This window comes from Boleophthalmus pectinirostris, unplaced genomic scaffold, assembly GCF_026225935.1.
Source record: "Boleophthalmus pectinirostris isolate CB_2022bp ecotype Guang Dong unplaced genomic scaffold, ASM2622593v1 HiC_scaffold_23, whole genome shotgun sequence".
NCBI lineage: Eukaryota > Metazoa > Chordata > Actinopteri > Gobiiformes > Gobiidae > Boleophthalmus > Boleophthalmus pectinirostris.
In genome coordinates, this window is record NW_026571207.1 from 25,074,874 (window position 1) to 25,097,795 (window position 22,922).

The 22,922-nt window shown below is 41.0% G+C and overlaps 2 protein-coding genes across 2 annotated transcripts in view; one reads left to right on the forward strand and one right to left on the reverse strand.

The window, feature by feature from the left end:
- The window catches only part of ctnna1 (catenin (cadherin-associated protein), alpha 1), a 62,768-nt gene that overhangs the window by 21,678 nt on the left and 18,168 nt on the right, over positions 1-22,922 (forward strand). Inside the window, 9 exon segments of the mRNA XM_055159001.1 lie at positions 6,149-6,229; positions 6,558-6,710; positions 12,057-12,149; positions 12,633-12,789; positions 13,576-13,776; positions 14,491-14,642; positions 18,865-18,975; positions 19,754-19,850; positions 19,853-19,934. Of these exon segments, the coding sequence (XP_055014976.1) occupies positions 6,149-6,229; positions 6,558-6,710; positions 12,057-12,149; positions 12,633-12,789; positions 13,576-13,776; positions 14,491-14,642; positions 18,865-18,975; positions 19,754-19,850; positions 19,853-19,934 (1,127 nt within the window).
- lrrtm2 (leucine rich repeat transmembrane neuronal 2) lies at positions 782-3,049 on the reverse strand. The gene is made up of 2 exons (XM_055159551.1): positions 3,046-3,049; positions 782-2,424 (listed from the first exon to the last, which is right to left on the reverse strand). The coding sequence occupies exons 1-2, from the start codon at positions 3,047-3,049 to the stop codon at positions 782-784; spliced, it is 1,647 nt and encodes a 548-aa protein (XP_055015526.1).

Consider the following 22,922-nt stretch of genomic DNA (forward strand, 5'->3'; position numbering starts at 1 on the left):
TAGTAATGGAGTAGCAGCTCCGTGTGTTTGCACAGTTTAAAAGTCATACTTTCTTTGCCAATTCATTTAATATTTTTACAAATCCCTTCAACTAAAAGTTAGTATTTAGATTTTTTTAGGGAATGAATTTCATTAATAATAATACAATTTTGCTCTTCCATGAACAGTTGTTGTCCTTTTATTTGTAGCATAATGACACACGCATGTTTTCCAGATAGAACTCAGAATAGAGTTTTGTAATAATGGTCTTTAATGTATCATAGGTTCCCCAAAACAGTGAAGCTACAAAGCAAAACATTGTGATAAAGTTGTCCAATTCAATTGCCTCTGTGATTAAGTGATGGGCATACAGTTACTGTGGTGCAGTTAAAAAACAGGAGTTCAAAATTCACTTGAAAAGAAAAAATGTACATCACATTTCTCCACTGACTGTATTCTGTTAGCAGTGGACCTTTGGCCCAAATATTTTCTGTGCTGCAGAATATAGAGACAATGTGGAGACAAATCTCACAGTTTACAATTTTCTCATTTAAAATGATTGCCCCTGCCTTACACAACCTTGCATTCATATAAAAATAAATTTGTGACTATCTCTACATCATCCCTATTCTTTCAAATTTACCCTCTGTCATTGTAGCATTTAAATTTTCTCTTTTTCTTAAATCTCACTTGTAGAAATAAATCTTTTTACAGAAATTGAAAAAGAAAACCATAAAAGCAAACCCTGTATCATCTGAAATGGTTGAATGGCAAACCATATGCTTTAGGAATAAATAAGAGTTTATACTTCACACTCTTTGTAAGGCAGTTGCTGACATTTGCACTGCCCATAGCCATTGATGATGACAAGTGCCCCCTCCTCGTGGCTAGGCTCGTACTCATTATATGGCACCTGTGTGGCTAGGTCTGCCATAGGTTGCCTTTGCTGGGTCCTCATTTGTCTGCGGTTTTGGATAGCTGAACAGTGGCGTATCCGGCGCAGGGTAGGGGGGCAGCACTTCCGTGAGATATACACAACGAAAATGATGAAAAAGAATGAAAAGAGCAGGGCCATAGTTCCAATGATTACCCTATGAGTCATAACAGTGTTGTCCATAGCCGAGAAGTCATCCGTTACTGCTGCCTCTTCCGATGTAGTGGTTGTAGCTTGAGCAGTGCCTGGTATCGGTGTTGTAAATGTTGTGGTCGTGGCTGTGGAAAAGCTCACATATTCCTCTGCATAGTCCTGCGTGGGGGTCGGCTGCATAATTCCAAACAAAGAGCTTGTGATTTCGGCAGCTGTAGTAGCATCTGTGGTCGTGCTTGCGGTTTGAACAACCGGAGCTGAAAAATTCTGACAAAGCTGGAATCCATAAACTGCATCCAGTATCTCCTCTCCCTGGGCGTACTCAGGACTATGGCAGAGAATGGAATGTTCCCACCTTCCCCTAAAGGTGCTTAGCCAAGTGGCTAGGGAGCAAATCCTTTTGGTACATTCCCAAAGGTTGCTAGACAGCCCAATAGTACCTAGAGACTGCCACATATCCAAGACTTGAGGATCCAGGCTGCTTAGTTTGTTGTTATCCAGAAGTAAAATCTTCAAATTTGGCAGCGTTTGAAACACATCAGGTGTCAGGACTCTGATCTCATTTCCTGTGAGGTCCAACTTTTCTAAAGTGGTCCAGGTCCACTCCATGCCACACGTCACATTGTTGATCTTATTCCACTGCAGATATAGAAACTGTAGGGCAACAAGGCGCGGGAAATGGGCCAAGTTGATCTTGGTCAGTTGATTATGCTCCAAGTGGAGCTCTTTAAGTTTAATGAGCCCAGCAAATCCATTCCGGGCCAAGCTCCGTAGACGGTTGCTGCTGAGACCCAGATATTCCAGGCTGCGACAGTCCCAGAAAGCCCGGACAGGAGTGGTGCGGAGTAGGTTGGAGCGAAGGTGGAGAATCTGAAGCTTCCTCAAACCGTGGAACAGTTCAGGCTCTAGGGAAGTCATCTGGTTGAAGGACAGGTCCAGGATCTGCAGGTTGATGAGGTGGATGAAGGTTGTGTTGGGCAACTTGGTGATTCGATTGGAGCTCAGATTGAGGTCCTTGAGCTTGTACAGCCCTTGAAATGCGTCCTCTTGTACGGTGGTGATCTGGTTGTGATCAAGATGGAGCCACGTGAGTTGGCTGAAGCCATAGAACTGGTCGGGGCTGAGCTCGGTGATGCTGTTGTGGCGCAGGGACAGCCCCAGAGCACCCTTGTCCACACCATCTGGGGGGGCCTGGAGCCCCTGGGTGTCGCAGTAGAACTGCAGGTCCTCACAGCGGCATTTCTGAGGGCAGGTTGTGCATGTTGCAGGAGGCAGCAGACACACGAGGAGCATGCTGATCACACACGCACACACAGCCGCTGGTGCTGGTCCCACCAATGGCCACCTTGAATGGAAACCTGGGTGGGTTGAAAGATAAGAAAATGAACTATGGGGCGGGAAAGCTAATCTCTGCAGAGCACTTATTACTTATTCATGGTGATGATCCGGCTTTCTCTGTGCTTTCATTTTTTTCTCTCTGTGCACACTGGCTTTGGTACAGCATGGGCAACTTTGATGTTACATGTGAACATGTGTTCTTTGAACTATGGCTTTTATGCCATTCACATGAACAAATAACTTTTAGGCTACAATGAATGTCTAAATATGTTTCAATGCCAGACATGGTCTTAGAGGCTGTTTAATAATAGCTCTTCTCAATACAGGCTCTGTTTTAGCATTTGAATGCAGCTTCATGAGCAGCTTTTGACAAATTTTACATGATTTATCAGATTTCTCTCCAATTTGCTGTTTGTCATATTTTGTCTTTTATCAACTTTACCAGTTTTAATCAGTAGAACAAAAACTTATGCCAGATGTCATTGAAATCATGTCAAATTTTCAACTTGTGACGGAGGAAAAATGAAGGACAGTCGCAGTAAATGGACAAGGCTGAGGAGCTTTTAGTGCTTAGCCTCCCTCTCCCTTACTTGCATATCCTATTCATGTCCAGACCTGCAATATAAAAGGGGCTAACTTACCCATTCTTTTGTGCACATCGGAGGCTGCATTCAACTGTCCTTTTCCGCAGACTCTTGGAGCAACCAGATGGAAGAAGAATCCAAAGGGATAAAACCCTTTTGATTAAGCACAAAAGGAATCAGCCTCTTTGGGAATAAAGCAATTCGGAGCCCACACAACTGAAACAAAATATGAAATTCCATGTCCCAAGCTTTTTAATCCTTGTCTTTGTGCCCATTAAATTCCAAGTTCAGAATGTCCAAGCTTCATTTTCCCTCTTGCCAAAATCCTTCAGACGTATATTTCTATATTTTCTCAAGTTAATCAGTTGCATCCAAAATGACTCCGGTGATCAGGCTCCCCCCTCCTGCTGCTCCTTCTTTTTCTCTTATTTGTTTCCTCTCAACCGCGGTGCCTGTCACCTCCGTCGCTTAATTGGAGTCGAATGGTCCCCCTCTGGTTTATCACGGTCCTTGAAGCCCTAACTTGTTGATGTTAGGCAGGCGCGATGCTCCCGATGCCGGTGGAGACTCTCAGCATTGCCTCTGCAGAGCTGTGAGCGGAGCCCGTCTGCTAGCGGAGACGCAGGGAGAGAGAAAAAAGCAGAGCGGGGAGTCAGGGATGTTATTCTGTGCTTTTTGTTGCAGCCACTCAGTGCTACAGAGTGGTGGCAGCCTGGCGTCGATCATCACTACCATTTCTCTCTCTCCTCCGCTCTCCCACACAAACAGCCGGCCGCTCGCTCCATGCCTCAGTCACTTGCTTTTTGTCTCATACGCACTACTTGTGTGCACCTCCAGTCTTCTTTTCCCTCCCCCTCCTCCCCCTAAAGCTCCTCACCATCAGAATATTGATAACTTGAATGTGTTGCAGCAGCTCACCAGTGAAATTAACCACTGCTGTAAATCTTGAATCCTGCCTTGTTTTGCAGGAAATGTATATGAATGTACATGACACACATAAATAAACAAACATTACAAAGCAAATATATTTCATAACAACTGTTTCTGGAAAATGTCAACAATGGCAGAAGGAAGGTGCTGTATGCTTGTATCTGGGCAGAAGTGAGGAGGTTATGGAAGCATAGGGTGTCTGGCTTTTATTCATAATTTAAATATTCTGAGTGCCGCGCTTTAATTTTTGAGCAATGACATGTGATGTATGGCCAGCTGCTCTGTGATAAAATTAAACTTTGAACATGTGTAAGGAGAAGAACTCTTTGAGCTATAAATACCAAAATGAGTGCAGACCTGTTTTTAATAATATAGAAAACAAATTGTAAATGATATCTTCCCTTGAACCACATATGCTAACTAATACAGATGGACATTGCAGCTTGTGTATTTTTGTGTATTGATGCTTTTGGTTTTGTTAGGCTGTCTGTACAGGTTATTTGCCAAAATGACAGTGATTTAATGTTTTTCTATGAGATAGTGGTGTTAAATAAACTACTCTCTGTCACTGTAGGCTGTAGTTACATGTGCCACATATTCAGTGAGCTGAAAAGAAGCCTTATAAAATGGTCATTACTTCTTAATGTTATTATATAATTCTATGGTTTTTCGACATGTCCTGCCTCTAGCTTTGACATCCTCCTACCTGACCGGCATACGGCTGTCAGTCGGCACATTTATTGTGCTAGACTACATCTCCCTCTGGGATTCCTATGCAGGATGTGTGAGAAAAACAAGGGTAAAGATGCTCAATTCTCCAGGGCAGAATGGATATCCCCCAGGTTTGCAGCTTCTGCATTTCAAATTACAAATGTGTGAGGACCATGTTTGTGAGAAATATGCAATACTGGTTGTTGTGATCAGATGAATGCATTCACAAAACATCTTGAAAGATGTTATTTTGCACATTTTTTGTTGACAAATTTTCTTGAAGACTTGTGTTTTAGTGGAACCAGGATGCTCCTTAATCTGTCCTGAAGGAGATGGATAGAGACTCTGGAGAATCATAAAAGATTCTGCAGAGAAACTGCCTCCATAATAAGCACCTGAAGAAGTGCTTTGGAAGCCTCTAGCGTGGAAATGAAATATTGGCCAGGCATGAATGAAATAGGATTGAGAAGTAGGGGCAGAGCGCTGTAAAGCCCTACCACAGCAGAGCCTCCAACCGGCACAAAATCATAGGAGATTAGTGCTGTTGAAGCCCCATGGCCCCTGACTATGCACACAGCCCCCAGTGCACCAGGGCCGGTGGGGGATGGTACGGGTCAGTGCTGCCACCACACTCTGTTGTGCTGGGGCTAATTTGACTCCTCTAAAGTTGACAGACAGCCTTCAGTGCCAGTGCATCTTTGGTTTGCTGTTTTTCTCGTGGCTGTCCGCAGTGGCTCTAATTTCCCTGTGATTACAGCGCTGTGTATCCGGTCGCCTCTCTCTGCCACCCCCCATCTCCTTATCCTCCTGAAAGTTTTAGTTATTCACTGTACGCTCCAACAGTTTGCACAATGTGACTGAACATCTCTCCGCTCTCAGCGGGAAACTGTGGTCGGGGCTTTGACATCCCTCGTGTGTGGTAGCTGTGCCACCACTGCCATTGATGTTACTATGAGACTGTACATAATTTACATTGCCATCTCTTTATAAACAGCAACCATTTTATTTTCTAGCATTCATTGTAGCGCAATATAAAAATCACTAGAAAACTGTATCCTTGATGTCTTGTGAACCATGATGCAATGTGCTGTAGTATCCTTGTTAAACACACTGTATGAGATGACAGAACTAAGAGCTGTGCTGAAATGGGTATTCACTGTTTGTACTGTTTGCTTAATTAATTAAAAGGGTATGTTGTCTCAAATTGATAGCAGAGATTTGAATGCAAATTATGCGTTTTGCACCAAAAGCAGCTGTGCCTTTCTGCCATTGCCGCAGCTTTGTGTTTATATTGGATTCTCTTTGGGGTTTGATTTTAGTGTAGCTTTTGTCATTCAAAAAGAGCCGCAGAGATTTCAATGTACGCCTCTTGCATTTCAATGTGACTTTTTTAACTTTGCCTTTTATGTCACAAAAATAAGCCCATCTCTTCAATGAAACTTCATTTTATTTTTTTAACTCGTTCATTTTAAGGCTTATATGAAGAGCACTGGTGACGTTTGATTTTTCTGTATTTTAGGCTGGAAGAAAGGACAAAAGTGATGCTCTCAACACTGCCATTGACCGGATGACCAAGAAGACCAGAGACCTTCGCCGACAGGTTATATTCCTATTTTTATTTTGGACTCTGATTCCAATTTTATTCTGATTCTAGTCTAGTTCTTGCCTGGAAATCCAGAAGGATATTTCTCTGTATTTGGTACAGCGATGAGTCTGGATTCTTCCAGGCAAGTGTAGTTCTAATTCTCTTGCATTTTTTACTATTCTTTTACTAGTAACTTTTTAAGTGTTTAGAAAAGCGCTTTATAAATAATAAAATGTTTTATTTATTTATTTATTATTTTGGTTTGTTCTTGTAATGTTCCCATGTGGGTGCTCCATCGGGATTAACTAAAGGGCTGAGTTTTAACTGTGTCCTAACTTCACAGCTGCGCAAAGCCGTAATGGACCATGTTTCTGACTCCTTCCTGGAGACCAACGTTCCCCTTCTGGTCCTCATCGAAGCTGCCAAGAATGGAAATGAGAAAGAAGTGAAGGAGTACGCGCACGTGTTCCGGGAGCACGCCAACAAGCTGATCGAGGTAACTGTCAATGTGAATCCTAATCACACAGGGTTAGCTTCATACAGATGCCTCTTTCATTTTGACCTTTACCTATCAGAGACTGGGAACAGCAAATCACCTGCCTTTTTATAGCAAGCAGAGATTTGCTTTAGTCAGATTAGTAGGTTTATTAGTAGGAATACACCAATCCGATTATGAAAATTTTTCATCGAAAATCTCACAAGGTTTGATTTATTATTCATACAAAGTTGTTCTTCACATTTTTAATGCCTTAAAAAAATGAAAATCTAAACCAGTTCATTTTAAACAGTTTGCAGTGGTCCAAAGTTATTCCTCACTTACCTTGAATTGTAAGAATTTATTCAAGGCGATAAGTTTTTAAGCGCTTTTCACAACTTTCAGAAACCATAGCTGTGACAGTAACCCCCAATTCACACCAAAGCGCAACGGCCTGTAAGCGCAGCAGCACAGCACACGAGCAGCAGACGCGCTGCTAGAACTCCATTTTAACCGGTCTGACAGTGTACACCGACAGTGTCATACGCGCGTCCAACGACCGTCTGACGCTGACGTGCTGCTCGAGATAGGTTGGAGTTCTAATTTTGCAGCGTCAACGGCGCGTCTCCAAGGTTTTTAGCAGGGGAAAGACAGGAAATAAACACGCGGTGTCAAAATAAACTTCCGATACCCTTTCAAAATAATTTAACCAAAGTCAAGACAGCGATGTAAACAACGCCCTTAAAATTCCAGAACGTTAAAACTCGCCCGTTTCAGCGACTAATCATCGGTGCAGGACTCTGTATCAACATATAAACGTATCGGCCTTATTACCTGGACGGACATATGATTTTAATCACACTCATAATGTATGTTAATTATACGTGATTTTACCTTATTAAGGGAAAAAAAAACTGAGGTGTTTAATGTGCGTGCTAATAGATTTAAACCTCATTAAACGCAAAAGCGTTGCAGTTGTACATTTAATTCATAATACACTTAATACACATTCTAACTTAATACACTTTAACATAAAATAAATGATAAAAAGCAAGTACAAAATGTGATGTCTGAAAACAGTGAGAAGATGTGCAGGCTGCTTAGCAGGAGCATCTCTGACGTTCTGGTGTGAATTGAAACTTTGAAATTTACGCGTACGCGCAGCTCCGCCTACGTTAAGCGCTGCTGCAGCTCCTGGTGTGAATTCGGGGTAAAGCTTACAACAACTCCATGCTACTTATGCACTTCATGGTTAATGGACAATAAAACTCTTTATAATTAGATGTAGACAGCAGACAGAGGACATATTTTGAGTACAAAGCATTTTATAATATGTTTCCAATGTCTAAAATCTGCTTAACAGTTAAGTTTAACTACTAATTTAAAAACATGTTGCACATCTAATTACAAATTGCCATTTTTCTTTTGAAATGGTGCCATACTTGTTCCTATTACCTTCAAATGAACAGGATGCTTTTTCCATGTCAGTGAAATGACAAAAAGTCCTTTATGGCTTGTGACCCGCAGACTGCCTTAGTTAAGCATTAAATAGAAGCTTGTAGTTTTTCCCAAGTGAAACCTCAGATCACAGAAAAGAAATAAATAAAAAATCTGTGGCATCTTTTTCCCCAGTGAAAACAATGTCCAACATTGAAATGATGTTGCTCTGTCTGCCTCAGGTTTGTTCCCCCAAAGCTGATTTTAATCGGACACAGTGCAGCTGCTGTATTGAGCGGGAAACTACAATATTGCTCTGTGCGGTCAAAGCTACAAATCAAAATTTTAAGTGTAACCAAACTAGTGAAACAGGCCCAACTCAAGGATTAGTGCTTCCTCTGGGAAATTCTGTCCTTGCCAGAGCAGATTTATCCTCACAAACTTCATGTGTGCTTTGAGTGCCACTTACAAAGATAAATTTCATAAAAAAAACAAAAAAAAACTTTATACCCCCTTCAATTGACCAATGCCCTGGGAACTGCATGTTTATTATTTTCAGTTTATTGGAGATAGTTGTCCCAATCCAGAGATCAGTATTGGGGTCATTGTAAGCAATTTTATCATATGGAAATGGATTGAGTGTAGTGACTAGATTGGGCCAGTGTCCTGACCGACACTGCAGATTAGGGATGCACTGGTCCTGCTTCTTCAGTTACGATACAGACTTTGATACTATAGCTTTAAGTGTATGCCAATACCCGATGAAAGAAATAAGACAAAACTCCTCCATATGTGTCATGTAGCCGTTATTTATTGCTAAAGTAAATACAGAACTGCATTGTTTAAATAAAAATTCAAACATCACTGGACTTTCTGGGCCATATGTCCAACCAGTATATTTGGAAGCCGATATTTAATCCAGCTAATTTTTCAGTATTGATGCCATGAAATGATACCAGTATTAATTACTGACAATCTGATATTTTAATCTGAATAATATCATTTAGACAGGACCTCATTCAACACCACTTACTTAAAAATGCCATGTTAGACATAATACAATAGTTGCATATAACAATGAGATCTGGATTTTTTAAGGTCTCTTAAACAATGAACTGTTAAACTATCTCCAAATGTCATTTAAGTAAAGTCTTTTTCCCCTTGGTTGTTTTTAAGTGAAACCCACTTATAGACCAAAACCACATAGAATAAAGGACTTTAGTCAAATGTTTAATTAAACTACTAAAAGAGTGTAGTGACAGTGAAATGCTCCTGTGTTTGGTCCATTTTCTGTAAAACTTGCGTCAAAACCTCGCTGACATTTGAAAGTGACCTGTCCCTGTGGGCACATGAGCATGAGTGTGTCTTGATTGGCTGGTGCAGTGGAGTCGTCGCTGTGTAGAAAGTGCTGAAGCATCAGAGAGGAAAGGCCCAGCTGCACCGAGGACAGCCTTAAGTATCTCCTGCAGCTCATGTGTCAAAACTGGCATCAGAGCATGACTTGGATCTGCTCTACCTCCAGCAGTGTCACCAGTGTACTGCTAATGCCGCATGGGGAATACAGATCTCTCAAATGATATAACCAAGAAAAATATAGAAAAGTAATCTAGTTGGTAGGAATAGGGCTTAATGGTTTGGGAAAAAATGCTATTTTTTCTAACAAGTATTGCAATTGACAAACTGATAAACTAATAAACTAATACAAGGATACGTTTGTTCAGATAGAAAATACAGAGTTATACAGATTAAGACTAATCAAAATTGCGATTTTGTTTCAGTTTAATCCTATGGACCTTGTATTTGAAGCTGTATGCACCCGTTTCACCTACAGTTTATTTTTTTTATTTGGCATCTTTCCAGTGCAAGTTACTCTTTCTAAATAAAAAGTATATTTGGCTTTGTAACAGAGGAACAGTCAAGTGCCCTGAGTGGCCATGAGCTTCCTTTGTGTGGTGAGGTGCTGTGGAGGAGGCCTAAGGCACATTGTCCATTAGTTCACACACTTGTTTTGAAAAGAGCATAATGACTGACCCATATTCACTTGTCGCCCCCTTTAACCACTGACTTTAGCCTTGTTTGGCAAAGCACCATTCTTCACTATGGCATTCACTGCCTGAGTAGAGTATTGGTCTACTAACCCATTTATGAACTTCTTATCTTGAACTCTGAAAGTGGATAAATCTACTCTATTTTCAACAATTTTTAAATATAGTGGATTTGCTTTATTATAACCTCAAGGCTGTGCATTTAAGAGTGTCTCCTTTAAAGTGAACAGACTATTGTTTATCAAACCACCTTTGTTCCTGAACATTTTTAATCTGTTGTGTCAAAATGGAAAGAATTAGAACTAAATATAACACCGCAAATTTGTGCGTGAGACAGTTGTGTCAACTCGGTACAACCTGAATACAAAAGTGTAAGAGGCATAATTTTATCCCCAGACAGAGACTTGTATGTGTAATCGCTATACCTGGTACTACCATTTACTTAATATGGTAATATTCTCTAGTGGTAAGAGTGATTAATTTGACAATGTAAATGTTATGTAAGCAGAATGGCACACTGGTTAATGTGAAAGTGCAGTGTCTTTATTTGTCCTCCCCATAGTCCCATTATGTTGGAATAGCCACTCTCGGTGGTGCCACTGTCAGACTAGGCAATCTTATGTGAAATGTCATGGAAATAAAACCACAGGTCTCTGAGTTGAGCTGCACTTTATCTTTATGTGTCTGCTCCCTCATGAACCTCTGTTATTGAATGATTCCCAAAGGACCAAACATATTTTCTTTATGTTGTTTTTTGTGAATAGTGTCACAGTGCACTGGTTCACCTGTGCAGCTTTAAAGGCAAAAATCAATGCTTGTATTAGCACAACAAATTGATCCTTTTTATATCTTGTCTGACACTTGAGATGTCTTTGTTTACTATTAGGAAAGCTTTTCTATATGAAATGCATAAAGTACAAGTGGCTTTTAGCCGAGACGGCATGCATTTCAACAACAATGTCTCCTATTGTGTAGTGTGTGTGTGTGTGTGTGTGTGTGTCTATAACCTATTTGGATATATTTTCTCCTTTCATATTGAGTAAGTAAGAGTTAGTCTCTGGTTATTTTGCTACATCATGTGCTCATCTCTGCACGTGACTCTGATCTACATCTCAGTAGTGAAAGTGGCAAGTGAATTATGAATTAAAATTAAAAGTAGTGCAGCCAGGGCAGACTTTTGCCTGGTTAACTGTTAACATTTAGCACATTATCTCTGCTGGATAATCCTGTTTTGGCTCCACTGCTGATATTCCAGGCAAGCCTCATTGTTGCCAGCTTCTCTGTATCAGCATATGGGAATTTTAAAGACTCTGACCTAAATATTTGTTTCCTCCTCTAAAAAAAAAAAAAAAATCATGCATGTGCATAGGAAAAGCTGTGGTGGCTTTCTTGGTCAGTACAAGAAAATATTGGTATGAGTCTGTGGGTGTTGGCAGCCGTGAGCAGCGAGGTGCTTAGCTCAGCACTCCATTTCAGCCTTGGCTGCTCGGTGTGTGAAAGTGTCAGGAATATTTGCCACTCTGATTTCAGGGGTGTGATGGTAATCTGGCAGCGTCCTTATTTAGTCATTTTCTGGAGCCTGTGCTCTCCTTTAAAACAGCTCATTGGGGTGTTTTCGGGAGACCCTTTCATTCAACAGTTTAGCAGTTGTTTACTCCCTACTGCTGCCTTTTCTATGCCACCAAAATAGTATTTTTTAGCAGTTTATAAATTAATCCTCAGCAGTGGGTTTGTATCCCTTAGAGATTAGTAGTAGTGCAAAGCTGGTCTATTTCTGATGGAGGTGCATCCCTTAAGTCCCATAATGAATGTATCTATGATAATTATGCAACTGTGATCTGCCCCTTTTCTTCTCTAACTCTAACTTCTTTTGGTTTGTATTCAGGTGGCCAACCTGGCGTGCTCCATTTCGAACAATGAGGAAGGAGTGAAGCTGGTACGCATGGCTGCATCACAGCTGGAGACGCTGTGCCCTCAGGTACTCTGCTGTTTTGCATCATGAAATCATTAATAGAATAGACTAAACATGCTGGTTCTGATCTGTGGGCTAGTTTTTCATTATCAGCCCAACGATGGAGTCAAATGTAGTGAAAAACAACAATTGCTAATATCTCCTTTCATACAGATATTGAGAGCAGCTTTTAATACATTTGAGCCCTATCGGCTTTATCTCTGTGCTGCCAGTGCTCTCCTTAATTGCATCTAATGACTTCATTTATTCTGAGCTTTGAAGCCCACAGATGTTTCCTCTTGGAAAACAAGTAGCTATTAGTTTTATTTCATCCATTTATTTATTTCACCAATCTCTCAGTATCTTTAATCAGGTCCCAGGACTGAATTGGCTTCCCGTGTCAGTTATTGTGGTGGGTGGGACTGGCTTCATGCAATCAGCCTATGCTAATATTGTGGCTGAGGGCTCTGCCGTAATGGGGCTTTAATAGCTTTAATTGGGTGATTACAGGTGATTAATGCAGCGTTAGCCCTGGCTGCCAAGCCCAACAGTAAGGTGGCCCAGGACAATATGGATTTGTTCAAGGACCAATGGGAGAAGCAGGTCCGCGTCCTCACGGACGCTGTTGACGACATCACTTCCATCGATGACTTCCTTTGTGTGTCAGGTGAGTACTTCTTATTACCGTGTCCTTGCCAAGAGTTTTTGTTTAAATAAATGCGAATATTACCCGAGTACACCTGCAGATTCAGGTCTGCTTTGTGTTAGAGGCCTTTATACACAAGATGGAGCATTTCAGAACCTTTTTTTCTGAGGAGGGCGGTACATCTCAGAGCTAGTTGTGTTTTCCCTTTGATCGAGAAAAAGGTGAAGACAGCAGACGCATCAGCTCTGAAATTGACATCCTGTCACATGTGTTAAAGTACACAAACGGTTTGTCAGGCGTCGTCTTAAAGAGTTCTCATCAGGCATTAAGCAGAGTGACTCCTCTCACCTCCAGCCAAGGACACACCGTAATTTATACACTGGACATTAGCATTTTACAGGCTATCCAATAATAAACTGCTTCAGAATTTGTCTTACAGCAGGCTGCAAAGAACCTGATTTTATACAAAACAGCTTTGCATTATTTTTTTTATTCTATAACAATTGTTGTCTAAGAGGGGTCTTGAACTCCCAGTATGCTGTAGTTTAGCCCTGCAGGAGCGCTGCAGCTGTACTATTGAGCCACATGACATCACAACTGCTTCAAATACCCCTGTTGTCAACATGGATTTAAATAAACACTATACACACTAGACACATTTATTTTAAAATGTGAATAATTTTCGCCAAATGGAAAACCTCAAGTTTTCACATAACACAAGAATACATGGCATAATATGTCAAATTTATCGATTTGTCGTTTGTGTAAAATACCACTCTTATAATCAAACCACTGTTCCCTGTTCAGAGAACCACATTTTGGAGGATGTGAACAAGTGTGTGATTGCTCTGCAAGAGAAGGACGTGGACGGTTTGGATCGCACAGCCGGGGCCATCCGGGGCCGTGCTGCTCGGGTCGTTCACGTGGTCACCTCCGAAATGGACAATTACGAACCGGGAGTGTACACCGAGAAGGTGCTGGAGGCCACCAAACTGCTCACAGACACAGGTTATTCCTGCTTTTTTGTGTCTTGCAACAATTGTTTATTATAATTTTAAAACTGATGCACTTAATTTTCTAGTGCCTGTTTTACATTGTTATTGTTAATCAACAAAAAAATATATTATTAATAGAAAAGAAATACAAACTTAAAAGCCTAAAGGTTTGGGTGCTCCTCTTGCACACAAATCTCAACTCTGACTAAATTCAAGGCAGACAGATGATTTGTTGTGGCAATAAGAGAGAAACCCAAAGGGAAGTTAAAATATTATGATTATGAAGTGAATAGAATCATAGCCTAGTAGTAGAATATCTTTATTAGACTGTTTGGCTGCTTAAAGTCCATTGCCTTTCACTCAACAGTTATATTGAAATGGTAAATACTGCGTTTCAAATCTATTATTGCAGACGTGCCTGAGAAGCACTTATGGAGCTGCTGTCAGTAGAACAAAATGCATGTCTCCTGGCAGAGCTTTGTAAAATCTTTTATTGGGAGAAAAATCTCCAATCTATTCCTCTTAGCATTTGTTCTATATTTATTAAGTATTAAAATAAAAAAATCCAATATGTAGTGCCATTGCTAGGGTTTATAGGCAGTAATAGTTTCTGTACTTGTTTATCATTTCATTTTTGCCCTTTTCATACGATCTTGCAGTAGACCCAAACTGTCTCCCCGATGTTCAAGTGCGTTCCTTTCAATCTTTCTCCTGCTCTTTTCTTTAGTCATGCCACGCTTCACAGAACAAGTGGAGTCTGCGGTGGAGGCCTTGAGCGCAAACCCCACACAACCTGTGGATGAGAACGAATTTATTGATGCGTCCCGGCTGGTGTATGATGGCATTCGTGACATTCGCAAGGCTGTGCTCATGATCAGAGTGAGTCTTATGGTTTTCTGTTTTCTATGCTGTCACTGATGTTAAATTTACGTCCTCTGTGTAGCCTTTCTCTTTACCGTATATGCGCTTTTTTATTGAACTCCTTAGTCAAGAGTATTGAAAATCTGATACTCATCGATACTAAAACTGGTATCGAAACTACTCACTTGAGCAGGTATTGATACTAAGAAGTCACATTCACAGGACATTAAATTAACCTTATCTGAATATCTTTAGAATGATCTTGAGCTGTATCAGGGCATATTGACCACATAGACCACTTAGTATAAGCCCATGGAGCATTATGGAACCCACCTGGACCAGAGGGATTGCACCATTATAAGACTACATGGTAATATAAAAGAAGTACTATTACATTTTTATAAGCACATTCTATGGTTTAAAGCGTGGTATCTGAATCAGCATTGAGTATTGAGTCTATTCCTCAAAATAGTTTGTCATTTTAGTAGTGTGATAGCACCATCTTTAAAAACCTTGTAATCCAATGAAAAAACAGTCTTGATTTGCTTGCATTGATGTAATAATTTTAATTAAAATCACCATATTTATGACTTTTGCAATGAGGTGCAATAAACTTATTTTGTACACAGTATGTTCCATGGTGCCTCTTGCAGATGCCATTTTAATGGTATGTAAGAAACTGCATGTGTGCGATTCGTACAAGCCAGTGATTAACTTGTCTCAGGCATAAGCCAACCTAATTGACCAGGTTTGCAATCTAGTGTAACAACAGCCTTGGATGTCTCTGGGTTAATGGCCTCTGCCTGAGTGGAGGTATAAGGGAGACAGATGGAGGGTGAGCACAGCAGAAGCGCTTTCCAAATTGACTGAGCTGAAAATGAGAAATCTGTAGTATGTTAGGCTCATGCTTGGCTCGTGTCAAGTACTTCTAAGTGTTTTGTTGTTGCGGCGCCTTCTATAAATTTCCAGATAGAGCTGCACAATATATCACAATTGAATTGAAATTCCAATTTATCTTGATGCAATTATTAAATCCAAAGGCACATTTGAATACTGAAATGTCCTCTTCAAAGAACAAAACATTGTGTATTTTAATGACAAAGCTTGTTGTTTACACACAAAATAAATGTTCTATAATTTATGTGATTCTTTTTATTTACATGCAGCTGATGTTACCAACATTCCCTGGGGGTATGACCCTAACTGTGGGATCTGCTCTCTCTGAGGTGTTATTAGAGTTTAATTAGAGCTTTATTTTAAGACAATCTGACCATAAAGAACAGATTTAGATGAAACTATAAGTGAGATGATTTTAAACAAATAACATTTCTCACCAGCTAACTACCATTAGCCATTAGTTTGTCAATAGAAAGGTGAGAATGACAAACTGAAAATCAAACTCTGAATCAGGACCATGATCACTTGTATTGAACACAAGCTCGTGAAAATGTATTGTCCTTTTTTTTTAATTTTGAGACAATCTTGAAAATTTGTTGGCATTGTTTGCTAATGTCAACATTGTGTCGCCGTGGCCATAACAGCTATAACTCCTAAACATTCCATCATTAGAGATACATGTAGAACACCCCCAATGCGATATCATTGCAAAGTATCAGTATTTCGGTTTTCTCAAATTTAAATGCTCTTCAAGTAATTCACAATGTTCACAAAACAGAAGCCTTCTTTTTAGTAAACTACAACTCTAATCAATAATTGTCAGACAAGTAACAATTAGATTTCTTTTTTCTGCCATTGTGCAGCTCTAGTTTCAGATAATGCTATATAAGCTCTCTTTTGTGAGTTGGATTTAGTCACATGTCCTGTGCATTTGTATTGACGGTGCTCACTTAAGCTTCACTCATTAATACTCGTGTTCCTGCGCAGACAAAGCTCTAGATGAGAGAGGCGCCTTTATGCTGACTATGTATTGTAATAAGCAATTGATTCAAGAATGGAGCTTTTAATTAGCAGTTTTTTGTCGGACTGCGAGCTACCTCCAGAGCTCACGTGCCGCTGTTTTATCCAGATTGATTAAGCTGTTACCACTGCTCCTCTGGGACTCGCCGGCCGTTTGCTTGTAGGTGTGCGAAGACGTTAAAAAATAAGAGGATTTATATTTTTTAATCCAGCCGTGCCCCTCTGCTAACGTCGTCAGGAAGCAATTTATAGTCTGAAAACATAATTCTCTGTTCAGTCGTTCGGTGAGATTTATTGTTAAAGGTAATTGCCACAGGTTTTGATTATTCAACACAATCGCACAGCTGTTAGCCAGGTACTTATGGCCATTCAGCTTGCTCTAACCGCAGTATCCTCGTACCTACACATTTGGCTGTGGGTAAAAATGATCTTTTCGGCATTTACATTTGAAAGACAATTGTAAAGTATTTCAGCCTCTGATAGCCTGTGACGTCAATGCTGACTTACGCACATGGTTGAGTAGATGTGAGAAGACAAGTATGGTTTTAGGGCAGCGTGAGATGGACATGTCTTTAACCCCTGTAAGTGGTGTACAGGCAGCGTGTTGCATGTCCCCTGGATATTTGACAGGTGGACTGAAGCCCGGTGACATCTGAGAATATGCCTGCAGACATCCGACAGCGCCTGACAGAGATGCAGGGGGCAGTGGCAGAGTGTGCAGAGCCTCAGAACCCAGGGTGACGGCTGCTCTCTGCTTAAAAACATGACGAGCAGCTTGTCACCCAAATAGAAAAGGCTTTTGCTGCTGCCCTGCCTGCACCTGCCACAGATACCTACACAAATAAGTTTTTTTCCTCTTGTCACTCTCGTAAACTCCTTGTAGGGTGGGGAAAGACGCTTTAAGGTCTTGTGAGAGTACAAAGTGGTGAGGCACATTTCATTTTGATTTGTTTCATCTCTTAAAGGGCAATTAACTAACTTGGTGTCATTGCACATTACATTTTATGTATCATAAACAGTAATAATCATACATTATACTATTGATAACTTGAGATTAATATAGACATGTATTGGAAGTAGTAGTTTGATTTTGTTTGTTTTTCTTTTAATACCCTAGGTACTCTCGTAGAACTTTTTCTCTTCCTTGCAGTGTATGTATAAGTAAGGCCCATTATGACAATTAATCTGATTAAGATATTACAAACACAATAAGTAAAAATTTAAGAATCCAATTCAAATATATTATGTTCTATCTGATTAAATTACTTGGAACAGTCAGTTGTGGTTGTCGGGCCAGCCTCAGAATACTTGTGTACTTGTGAACACATCTCTTATCAGTGACTGTGTTCTGCATAGTCCCGCTGATGCCTAAATTTGCAGACTTGTGTGGAGAGTTGGATACAGAGCTTAACTGCCAATGCCCGTTCTGAGCCCTGGTCCCTGAGCCTCCCGTATCCACAGGTTATCTGGTGCACAGGCACGGCAGGTGATATCTGTGCCCCACTGCACGCCATTGTCTGCACTGAAAGAGACGCCTCTGAGTCACTACAGCTTTGAATCTCCAACCATAGCTCTGCTCCCCTGAGAGTGGGAGCATCTCCACATCCCATAAAGAAGTATAAGGTTGTTCTGAGACCTTCAGTTATTTTTAGAGTCCAGGGCTCCAAATCCATTACAGATGGAGGTATTGAGACAGCTGGATGAGCACAAGTAGCGGCGCAGGCGTGATAATGCACCTTTATCTGGCCACATCATCTCCCTGTGCCCATATCGCAGCTCAATACATTTCCCTGTCATTCTCTATTGTATTTTGCTTTAGGCGTGTCTTGTTGAGACAGAAATGCACCTCTATTAATATTCATGGAAACTTTTCCTGTGGTCTGCTTTGCATTCAGAGCCAGGGATCCGGATCAGAGATGAAGTAGCGCCACTCCAGAAGAGCATAACTCATGCCTCACCCTCTCCTCCTGATAGCAGCGACAGATGGGAATCTGAGGCATTTTGCTCCCAATATGTTTCAGAGCCACTCTTCCCTTCATTTTCCCTCTCAAATTGCAAAGGCAGCACATTAGACTTGATTTACAAATTCAGTTTACATTTTTTTTGTGTGTGTGTGAGGTATAGGAAGGAATGAGTTTATCAGCCGTTGTCATGGTGGGAAACACTAAAGCATTTCTTATGGCGTAAGCACTGCCGGTTGCTTATTTACTGGCACTCTAAAGGTTGTATTATGTCTATATAATTTCCCCCATTTCTCTCTTCTGTTGTATCCTGTTCATTCCCCTCATACACTCAGAGCTGTCTCTCTTTTGCTGTGCTGCAGACCCCAGAAGAACTGGATGACTCCGACTTTGAGACGGAGGACTTTGATGTGCGCAGCAGGACCAGTGTGCAGACAGAGGACGACCAGCTCATTGCGGGCCAGAGTGCACGGGTAAGTTCACTCCACTGTGTTTGCACCAGAAACAGCAGGGAGAGGGTCATTATCTGAAGGCAATTACACACAACAATGCTGCAGGGATATGGAACAAGGTTACACTGGAACACATTTAGATTTTATGAGGCATCTCAGTGCTTGGTAAAGTTGTAAACAGCTCAAAACCTCCACCATATTCTAGAAGTTTCTTTTTACAAATCATACAACTCATATGGTGGGGCATAAACTTTGATCCTTGCTTAATTAATATTGATATTTATGAAAAGGATCTTTTCTTTTTCCATAAGTGACATTGAAATTCTGTACCATTCTGCCATAATCCAGTGTAATGTGTTTAACCTGCATGGTGACCACCTGTCACTTTTGGATTGTCCTGCACAATCTTTTAGGCCCTCAGAGTATGTTCCATTTTGTCACTGATTCCACATTAATGAAGTGTGATATACATACATGATACTTGTTTTTGTTTTTTTCCTCACAAAGACTTTGATGTACTGCGTTGCGCTTGAAAATTATCTATATATATTTACAGTTATTATGTGCTTCAATTTCAAGTACACCCCTCCATTCCCCACAACATTCAAAAACATGCCCCCCTCTCACAATTTGAGGTGGTCAGTGTATTAACCTGTGTTTTTGTGTTGCCATACATCAGTTGAATCCATTAAAGGCACTTTAAAGAACTGCCCTGAGGCACTAAGCTAGTTCCATGCTTTAGCTGTATATAGAGGTCCGTTGCGCTAACCCTTAACGGTCTCTATAAATCCTCCTTTAGGCCATCATGGCACAGCTGCCCCAGGAGCAGAAGGCAAAGATCGCTGAACAAGTGGCCAGTTTCCAGGAGGAGAAGAGCAAACTGGACGCCGAGGTTTCCAATGGGACGATAGTGGCAACGACATCATCGTACTGGCCAAACAGATGTGCATGATCATGATGGAGATGACGGACTTCACCAGGTCAGTATCCATGGCTGCCAGCGCCGACGACCAGCCTGTGAATGTTAATGTCTCTGCTGCCATCTCCTCATATGAATGGCCTTTGTTCCGCAATACGGGGGAAATGCCTCCAAGACAAAATACATATTTATATTCAGCTTATGTCAAACACAATCAGCCCGGGCCTACATCTGTTTGATAACATTTGACCTTTCTGCTCTAGCTCTATAATACCATGAAAATACAACACAGAGGTACGTTATGATTTTGTTGAAGGAAGAAAACAAGAACACAGAAATGGATCTTTTGTACAGTGTCCATTGACCTATATCATAAAATGCTTTTAATCTGTGATGCACAGGTCAATAAATCATGTGGGCTGTAGTTTCACCTTGTGCTACCTGTAAAACTATGCATTCTATTTAAGTAATTTAATCATCGCACATTGGGAATTCAACTCGTGAGTCACTGCTGTAGTGATAATGAAAAGCTTCCAAACCACCTTTGTTTTCTTAAGTCTCCCCGTTGTCTTGCAGTTACCAGCAGGAAATGGGTCTGTAAAAATAGGATCACCAGCTATACAACTAGAGTACCACTACTAAACCCAAAGCATTAAAATTCATAACCACCTACTCTTATTGATGATACACAATGGATCTTAGGGCACTTCCATCTCAATCTCTACCATCCGTGTTTTATTGTGGTGTCATGGTTAAGGCACGCGCACGTGTGTACGTGTGTATGCGTATGTGTATGTGTGTGTGCCTGTGTGTGTGTGAAGAGGTTATTGATTGCAGTGACATGTTTATATCCACATAAAGGCTGCATCTCCCTCAGTTTTACAATGCAAAGCAGATCAAAGGATCCCCCCCCCCATTTAATTTAATTGAAAATTCCTACTTCAGCTTTAGAATCAGGGGTACAGGCCACATGCTTGCTATCACATACACAAATCTCAGCTTTTTTTCTCCCCCAAGTCCAGAATTGGATAGAATCTCCCCACTTCCCACTGTCATCTTTCAAATGCCTTATTTTTATACAACTTGAATTTTGAACATTCTTTCCAAGGTAACTCAAGGAAGTAGTTTTTGCCCTTTCCCACTCCTTATAGACATCATGGCACAGCTGGTCTATGGATACATCCTTGTAACATCTCTATGCATTAGTAAAACGTTTCTGTTAGAGCTGAGTTTAAGTGGCCTTGTCCCGATAGCCCACGCGTGCCCTGCCCACACAAAATCTTAACACTGGACTTGTTGAATGTGACGGCACAGTACACTGTTAGTGTGTTCTTGCTGTAACTCTCCATGTGTGACACTAGTTAAAACATAATGTATGCCTGTGAGATTCCTCTGTTGCCTACCTGATGGAGTTGTCACCTAGCAACTACCGCCGCATGGTGCTGGCATCCATTATTTACATGACTGCTTTGATTTTCCTCAGCCAGGCGTTAAAGAAAAACCTATGGAGTCAAACATGTCACGAAGACATCAGTCAGGGTTGCCATGAGAGTCAGGCAAGGGACTCTAGGTCTCCAGCATGAACTCAGATCACATTTAGTGCCTCGGCCATTTTCTATTATTTTGTGTTTTTTTTTTCTGTCATTAAGGTTTGTGTCATGGCCATGATTTCCTTTAATATCAGGATTAGTTCACACTGTGCAATTTAAACACATCCCGTAGATAAGACTGGTAAACTAATAGAAGAATTAAATGCATTTCACAACAGAGGTCTAAATTTCAGAACTAATAGGTTTAATGAGTATAATATAAAGCATATGGACACAGCTGGATATTTTGTTATTGGCAAAGGAAATCTTATTATAATCTCATAATTGCACCTATTTCACCATATCTTGCAGCCCCCCCTTGGATTGCTTCTGAGAGTTATACTACTGCTACCCCTGCAGAAACTTAAGAAAATATGTGTGAGATTCATGCCACTGTCAACTGTCATAATGCTATACTGTGTATATTTGTCGTCATGTTGTAATCTTGTCCACCAGCACTGAAGCAGAGTGAGTGTTGGACTGACTGAATATAATATATAGTTCTTCATATGACACCATCTCCGTATCATATGGAAGGTCAGTGGCCGGCTAATTCAGCGTTCGCCTAAATGATCGCCCCCTTAACCTTGAGCTGGCATAGAGCCTCACCAAGGTTAATGCTGTATGAAGTAATTGATCTGGACCTCCATCCTGGCAAACCTGCAGAGAGAGAGAGGCACTCTTGTTGACTTGTGCATCGCTCACGGCTGTATGGCAGCGCTCATGAATAACCCATGTGAGGATGGGAAATATGCAACATATTTGGGAGCCACCTGTCTCAGGGCATTGTGTGCTGCACAGTGCATGGACTATTGCAGTCTACTGCCATCACCAAGTGTCTCCATAGACCTGAAATTCACAGTAATACATCCAAACAAACAACACAGGAGCTGCTGGGCTGACAGTAGGAAAACAAGGTCTTGTATTGTGAAAAAATAAGATACTATATATGTAATTAGTGGCATTAGAGGAAGTTAGGGTAAAGATATTTGACGTTTACTTACACTAAAGCTTTCTGAAGGTACTTTAATACCAACTCCACACTTTATTATGACATAAGTGTAGGGAAATACAGTGCTGGTCTCCACAGCGTACATTAGATCATGCAGCTCTCCTCGATAGCAGGGAGCACACAGATGAATTAAACATCAGTTCGAGCTACCTGCAGTGGTTGCTTTAGGAATAAGCCCAGTGTTGTACCTTGTAACTGTGCATGTGTGGATGAGATAGTTTTATTGGGACAAAGTGAACCCTATTTTAAAAAAGAAAAGGTAAATCGCCCATGCATGTTTGTTTCCCATAAAGCCGGAGGCGCCGTCTCGTGGGGCTGCTTTGTCCCCAGAGTTGTTGGAGGCTGCACTGCGATGCAAACCCCCTCTTCCTCTAGGACCTCATGGGTGAGATACAGAGGGAGGAGAGGGAGGGCCATGGGAGGGTGAGAGGGGAGAGGAAGGCACAGA